This window comes from Alternaria viburni (genome assembly GCF_023758015.1).
Source record: "Alternaria viburni strain BMP 2772 chromosome Unknown scaffold_55, whole genome shotgun sequence".
Lineage (NCBI taxonomy): Eukaryota > Fungi > Ascomycota > Dothideomycetes > Pleosporales > Pleosporaceae > Alternaria > Alternaria viburni.
Window position 1 is genome coordinate 26,687 of NW_026055824.1, and position 8,270 is coordinate 34,956.

At 35.1% G+C, this 8,270-nt stretch overlaps 2 protein-coding genes across 2 annotated transcripts; one reads left to right on the top strand and one right to left on the bottom strand.

Moving 5' to 3' along the window:
* Nucleotides 1-24: 24 nt before the first annotated feature.
* Nucleotides 25-638, bottom strand: J4E79_011805 (uncharacterized protein; the record flags this gene model as incomplete). The annotated part of the gene is made up of 2 exons (XM_049360633.1): nucleotides 25-534; nucleotides 585-638. The coding sequence occupies 2 exons, from the start codon at nucleotides 636-638 to the stop codon at nucleotides 25-27; spliced, it is 564 nt and encodes a 187-aa protein (XP_049204920.1).
* An 892-nt stretch (nucleotides 639-1,530) lies between these two features.
* J4E79_011806 (uncharacterized protein) lies at nucleotides 1,531-2,753 on the top strand (the record flags this gene model as incomplete). Its single annotated transcript, XM_049360634.1, has 2 exons — nucleotides 1,531-1,674; nucleotides 1,791-2,753. 2 exons carry the CDS (start codon nucleotides 1,531-1,533, stop codon nucleotides 2,751-2,753), a joined length of 1,107 nt encoding a protein of 368 aa, XP_049204921.1.
* Nucleotides 2,754-8,270: the final 5,517 nt, after the last annotated feature.

An 8,270-nucleotide genomic window follows, 5' to 3' on the forward strand; every position in this document is an offset into this window, starting at 1 on the left:
GCGAGAGTTTACTACTATACACCTCTAGTCCTTGGGCGCTTTGTACTGACTTCGATCTGGCTCCCCGTTGCTGAACTGCCTGCGCTGGTAGTTGATCGCTCTCTCGTCGAACTGCAAAATCGTCCACATCTGTTTCTGTACTTTGTCCGCCGACTGCGGAAAATACTCAACTCTCATCTCTTTTCCATCTTCCTCGACAACGCGCGCGACGAAGACGAGATCTTCGTTTTTGGAGAATTCGTTGAGGAAAACAAAGTACAGGTCGCTCACAGGCGTGTCAACCCTAAACTTCTTCTCATCCGTATCTTGGGTGCGCGGCATCGCCAGCAACCACTTTGCGCAATCTTCGGGCGTCTTGCCGAGCCAGGGCGAGACGAAGGAGGATGCGACGGGGGGCTGGGTGCCGGTGTCTGGAGAGGGCTTGTGGACTTCGGGGCATGCGGGTAGGTCTTCATAAGAACCGGTCGCGACCCAGAAGTTCCAGTCCACACCACCGTCGCCATGGTGGGCGCGCTCAAGGACGGAGTCGAGATACTGTGATTGTTACTATCGTGCACATGGTCAATAGATGCAGCGGTGCTGACCTCGTTGGTGATGTTCTTGTCGAGGACGAAGAGCGCGTAGGGAGGGTCAGACATGTTGCTTGTGCAAGGTTGTGGTTATTATTTGAAAGTCAGGAAGCTACAAAGTCTGCGGAGTTATTGTTGCGACGAAGTCGCGGCCTTAATGGTCTTACTATTCACTGACGTCACATGCGTTCGCAGGTGCAGGCAGTGAGGCGGAGCGGATGCCTACGCGAGGCCCCCCGCTGCGCAGCTGCGCCGCACCTTATGCTTGACCTGCAGCTGCACCGTAAGCTCAGATGTGGATCTCGAAACTCCAGAACGTCCAACGCAGCGAATCATGGCTGCATCAAGAGCATGGTTGTGTAGGTATCGCGATCTTTTTCGAGTTACATGTACTCAGCCTTGTCGCACATTGTTGGCGGCAACGTAGACAGCCCCACGATCACTGCCTCGTACACGCTGACTACGCATACCATCGCCCGGCTCCTGGCCCCCCGATATCCCACTTTTCTAGATACTAAGATTACCTACGCATGTGGCCGTATCGCTCGAAGTAGTCAGGCGTTCTTCGCACTCAGGACATGCCGGGGCTGTTTGGCCTGTCAGACTTTGACTTGCGAGTCTACGCTGAAGGACGCCTGGGTGCTATGTCGAGTATGAGCACCACGAGAGTATGTTTTCTTGTGGGGAACGTATTATGCAGCCCCCAAGATACAGCCGCCAGGATCGAAGTCATGACCATGATGGTAGAATGCGCTGAGGTAGACGTGGTCTCGCATTGGTATAAAAGAGGTTGCAACATCCTACTCATGTTTCTCTACTACCAGCACATTTCTCCAGCTTGATAGCTCTCTCCGTTATCAGTCTTCTTCTTCCGCGCATCCTGAACGCAGTTTGCGCTTTTGACTTCCTCCCGAACTTTCCAATACGTTACTCGTCAAACAAGTCCGTTCCGTTGCCCAACATGCGTTACATCGTGGCTATCTCTCTGCTAATCCAGGCTTCGATGGGCTTGGAGCAGGGCAACAACATGCCCGACATAGTAGCACCCGGAAGGGCAGACAGAATGTTCGTGAAGCGCGCTGGGACAGATTTCGGCAAACAGACCGTAAATTGTAAGGGTGGAGAGGGTGCTTGCAACAATGCTTGTTACTACATCAATTGCGTGGTTAGTGTTTGCCAGCTCACTCTCTTTGAACTCGAACTGATTTGTGTCTGCGGTAGGCCCCAGCCGCCGGTATCCAGAATCCAAGCAGAATCGTGTACGTCGGGCCCACCAAGGGCAACGAGTTGGAGAAAGCACACAACCGACAGGCATCTGGGTGCTCTGCTGGAGGCAAAAGCCCTTGTGGCGAGTTCCCCTTCAGCCAGAAGTTCAGCGACAAGACAGCAGGTCCGGGTGAATACGATTGTGATGAATGGCCACCTGCAATGTCTCAGCAGTTACCATTCGGCGATCCGAACCGACTGGCGCCAAACAGTCTACGCTGCATGGTAGCTGACGAGAATCAAGACATCGGTCGCAAGCTGGGTCGCATTGTAACAAGCAACGGTATGGTCCGCGACGACTTCTTCGACGTGGACTTTGACATCACTGGTGCTGATCAGAGCAAACTCGCATTCTGTCAGCCAAACCCAAACCCAAGGGGTGTCTGCGGTTCCGACGGCCTGCAATTCGAGCTCATGGAGAAGACGTTCGCTACCGGCAAGCTCAGCAGTTACTACAACCGCAATGGCGACGACAACAAGTACATATTGACTGACACTGCCTACGCGGAGCTTTACCAATGCGGCGTCGAATTCACGCGCGACGGCGATGCGACGATCAAGGACATCAAGCTCAGTGACTGGGAGAACAAGGAATCGACGCCAGCTCAGTGCAACTTGCCCAACAACAACGACTCGTGCGACCTACAGGGTCTCCCCAACGACCTACGAGTAAAGCGCACCGGCAACTTTGGTACCAAGCTGGAATTTGAGTACTCGCCAGTCCAAAAGGGCGTCAACTACTTCGATTGGGACTCGGATATGAAGGGCAACGGTCGTGGTCCATGGACTGGGAACGATGATACGGACCCGACTGCGCAACCCTTGCGCTTCTGCAAGGTTGTTGATGGCAGTGCACCGAATACGCAGAGCTTCAACTGCTGGTTCCCTTGCTACAAGAATGCGGACGGTAAACCCTAGACATTTTGGGGGGAGGCGATGGATGGTTCTTGGGCGGGATTTGTATCGCAGTAGAGGCGTCTTGGAGTGTCATTTAGTATCGCGTTTGGCGGCAGAGTATATCTGAACAATCGTTTTGCAATGTATAGACTATATAAGGAAGCGCGCGTCCAAGTGCGTGACATTGCCCAGGTGAATGCTGACGCGCTAGCGCGACGTCTTTGGCGGCTTCCCCGCGGCGAAACGTACCGCCTCTTGACACCCCCCCACACCTACACGAGAACATCGCGCCTCCACACTATACTGCCATACCTTCGTCGATATTCACTATGCGCACTGGAACGGAAGAGTTGCGCGCTGCGACGTTTGGCTGAGAAGCGCATCTACCGAACCATCGAGCTCGGCACGATCCATACCTGCGTAGCCTCCATCGTTGAGCCTCCGCCTCCCGCCATGCGCGTGCCCGGGCAGTGCAAGCGCTCAGACAGCGGTACTCCCATAACGTGAAAGCCTGGAGGACGGTATGGATATGCGCGGGATGTGCAAGAGTGCGTCGCACATGGGGAACACGCACACTAACGGCAGCGGCGGGGCGCGTGTGCGATGGGCGACATGGACACGTCTAGGACGATATGGAGAGGTCTAGGTGGCGTTGGAACTTGCATGCACCGAACGTCCACTCGAAGCGCAGCGCATACAGGTAGACAAGAAGCCTGGGGGTACCGTCTACCGGGCGGTAGGCCTGGCGTCACGGGAGCGTCGCATGGTCCACTCGCACGGCATCGCGACGCACTTCTCGGACCTTAACCGCTTCTACTACCTACTCTGCTACCTAACTCTCCGCTAAGTATATTAAGTTTTAGAATTTAGAGTCTATATTCTAAAAAATATAGTACGTATACTCTAAAACTAGACTTAATATTCTTTTATATTTAGACTAAAAGCACGCTAGCAAATAGGTATAGGTCTAGTTAAGGTTAGATTATATTAGTAATAGCTCTAACCTAATCTTAACCTAACCTAAAAGAATATAGTATAGATAAGTATAGTTAAAGCTATCTTAAAATAGATTAAGTTAAGATTAAGTTATTATATAATTATTAGAAATATTCTTAGATAATTATAAAACTAGCTATTTATATAGATAGTCTATTTATAAAAGATATTATAGTTATTTATTATAGTATATATTAATAGTAGTAAAGAGAATACTATTTAGAGTCTATAGCTATAGTTTATTAGTAAACTAATAATTCTAACTTTATTATATAAAGAATTAGAGTTAGATTCTTTACTTTTGCTAATAAATTACTAGTATCTACACTAGCTACCTACTACGTTTCTTTATTCTTTATAGCTATAATTATTTATACTTAACTATTAAAATATATTTTTAGATTTTAATAGTAGTATTATAATTATATATACTCTTTTTCTTAATACTTACTACGCTCTATATACTATTATATATTATTATTAGAGTTATACTAATATAGAAGGTTAAAGTTTATATATAACTCTAAGTAGACTATATAAATATTTTATAGTATATTAAGAATACTAAGTCTATATATATTATCTTTCTATCTACTCTTTAGTGTTAGTACTTTTATATTTACTTTATAATAGGTAGGCTTACTATATAATATCTAGTACTTCTATTTACTAATTACTAGTTTTAGTGTTATTATTACTATAGCGTACGCTTATATTACGCCTACTACCTACTATAGTAAGCTTATACTAGGTATTATAGGTTACTTCTATCTACTTAAGATATATCTTATCTTAGTGTAATAAATTAATACTTATAATACTTTATAGTTTATCTATATATAGTATATTTATTATTTTTCTTATTAACGCTACTATATTAAATAAGTAGATTTTATTTTTTAGATCTATATAACGCTACGTAGATTACTCTATTTATATTATTATAATATCTATATAAGTTACTTTATTTATATTATTATAATACTTATACTAGTTACTTTATTTATACTCTTACTACGCCTATACTATTACCTTACTTAAGTTTCTACGCTATCTTTACTAGTTTTCTAATCTATACTTTTATAATATCTATAAAGTTTATATTTCTTTAGTTTCTACTTTACTAGTATAGGTTATCTAACTTTTATTACTATATTATTATATACGTTAGTATATTTCTTTTACTTTATTTTAACTATAAGTATTTCTATCTATATTATTAAAGTATATATATTAATTTCTTATTTATATTATCTAACGCTAGTCTATCTAGCGTATAAGATTATAGAACACTAATAGTTTTACTAAGATAATTATATTACGTTTTACTCTATAGAAGACTAAGAGTAAGTATACTATATTTCTAGAGAATAACTTAATCTACTATAATAAAGTATTAGAAGAATAATATATATAGTTTTTTTTTATAAGTTATCTTAATTATATAGATTATTATATCTATTTTATCTAACTATATATATAGAGTACTTTTATACTATCTTTTCTAATTTCTAGTTTTCTATTACACTTTTCTCTATAGTTAGCTTATACTTTTACTATACTTATTCTTTAACTCTACTTAGCTCTTATTAAATATTAAATTCTATTCTATTACTAATCTTCTTTACTAGAGCTTACTAGAATAAATAAATCTAGTAATAATAGTTTTTACTAGAGTTTAGTAGTTTAATTATTATATTCTAAAGCGCCTGTATCTATATTCTCTTTATCTTTCTTTTCTAAACTATTATTCTTATCTTTACTCTTATCTATTTTATAAATCTTACTATAAGCTATATTTATTACTATTTTAATGCTTAGTACAGTCTTTTTAGAAATTAGTACCTTTCTAATACTCTCTAGATCTAGCTACTCTTCTAATACTTAACTAGCTTTATATATATTAGACTTTTTCTTTCTTACTAGCTAAAGAAATAGATCTAACTTATTTACGCGTAATACGCGTTTAAACTATTAGTTTAATATTTTCTTATATAAAATAAAAAGTAAACTACTCTAATCTAAGTTTTATATAATTATATACTACTATATTACTAGTTTAAGTTTTACGTAGAATACTTTATAGTTTACTTTAGATAGTAAATAGTAGACTAGCTAAATAAGTTCTATAATAGCTTTACTCTATACTTAGTTTTTACTATAATAGTTATATATAACGTCTCTACTAGCGCGCTTATCTTCTAGTTAGATCTACTCTATTTTATATATATACAACTATCTAAGTAATACTATTATCTATTATATACTAATATAAATAGCTACTATTACTATCTTATACTTTATATATATATTCTACGTAAAGTAAAAGTTTTAGTTTACTTTATCTTCTAGTAAACCTTTAGATAATATAGCTATAACTATTTAGAATTACTTAAGACTTTAATAATTACTAGATTATCTAATAAATAAAGTACTCTATTAGCGCTAGTTTTAAAAAAACTATTAGATATTATACTATAAACTAGTATTACTAAACTAGCGTACCTTTACTAAGAATAAAGTTACTTTAGTATATAGTATATTTATAAACGTATAAAATACTCTATTACTATTTATCTTTCTACTAATTAGCTATATAATTATTATTTTATTTCTTTTTACTATATTATTATAAGCTTCTTACTTCTTCTATAGTATATTTACTATAGGCGCCTATAGCTTTATTAGATAGTATTACTTTATTTATAGATCTTACTATATTACTATTCTATATATTTCTATCTATTAATTATTATTTATAACTATTATTACGTATATAATTTTCTATTCTATTATTATATTCTATAGTAAACTATTATTCTCTTCTCTTTCTTTATCTTTTAGCTTTTTCTTCTTTTCTCTAGCTACTATATCTTTTTCTTTAGTAACTATATCTTTCTTTACTTTATATTCTACTTCTTCTTTTACTTTTCTATTTATATTCTTTTCTATACTTTTTTCTATCTTCTTTTCTACCTTTTAAATAACTTCTTCTTCTACTTTCTTTTTTACTATACTTTACACTTCTTCTATAATAGTTTCTAATATATCTACTTTTATATTATCTTTATTAACTATTTTTTTATTATTTTTTTTTTTCTTTCTACTATTACGTTAATAACTCTTACACTAATAGTTAGATTATTTTATATATATTAAAGATATAACTAAATAGTTATACTTTTATAGTATTTAGAAATAACTAGTTTATTATTACTTAACTCTACGCTATCTTTATTAGGCTATATAGATAGATTACTAGTAAGATTTCTACTAGTTAAACTTCTATTATAGTAGTTACGTTTACTATTTTCTATATTCTACTACTTCTATTATAATTACTTTATATACACTAAAAAGAACTAGTTTACTTAGCTTCTAGCTACGTATTTTCTTAATAGTACTACTTAGAAGTATAGTTTTTATACTAAAAGTAGAATACTATTTTTATTCTTAGACTTATACTTTATAAACACTATTAATATATCTTTATCTAAGTTTTCTAAAGTCTTATTCTATAGTTTATTAATTCTACTTATTAGTATAATTATATTATATACTAAGTCTACCTAAAATTTATTATCTCTATACTTTAGTATCTCTTTTACTAGCTATATAGCTACTAGAAGTAAATACGCTATAAAAACTAGCTTATAATAGATATTATTCTCTATAGTAGAAATAATCTAACTAGCTAACTATAGAAACTTATCTCTATTAGTAGAGCTTATAAATATATATATAAGAAAGCGCGTATAGTATTAATTTAAAAGTTTATATATATATATATTATAAAACTCTATATCTTAGAAAGCTTTATTACTTTTCTATAGAAAGCTTTATATACTACTATTAAAAGCGCTTATTATATTTATAAAAATCTTATATATATTAGTAATAGAATATATAAAGGTTAGTAGCTATATTATAGTAGATAGAAAGCTAGTACGTAAGTAATTATATTTATTTAATAATATGCGTAGATATAATAGTAAAGATAGAGTTTATAGTAATATCTAGATTTATCTAGCTACTAAAGCTTATACTAGCTTTAATATCTAACTTATAATACTACGCTCTTTTATATTAGGCTACGCATTATACGCTATTACTATATATTTTATAACCTATATTTAATCTATATATAACTTATAGCTTTTAAACTATAGAATAACTTCTCTAAGTATTTAATTATTACGTAATATATTATATTCTTATATACTACTTCTACTACTTTATAGTTCTACTAGCGTATATCTATATATATCTTAATAACTTTTATAAACTACTTATAAATATTATATAGTACTATATAATTATATATATTACTAAAAAGCTTAATACTATTACTTACTAGCCTTATAATATTTAGCTACTTTCTTATCTTACTAAAGCTATCTCTATATTATTTAAGTTTATAAATAGCTTTACCTATACTATTACTTTATATTACTATATATATATAACTAGGTAAAATATTTAGAAGTATTATAAAGATAAATACTAATAGGTTAATCTATAGAGGCGTAGTAGAGATATAAG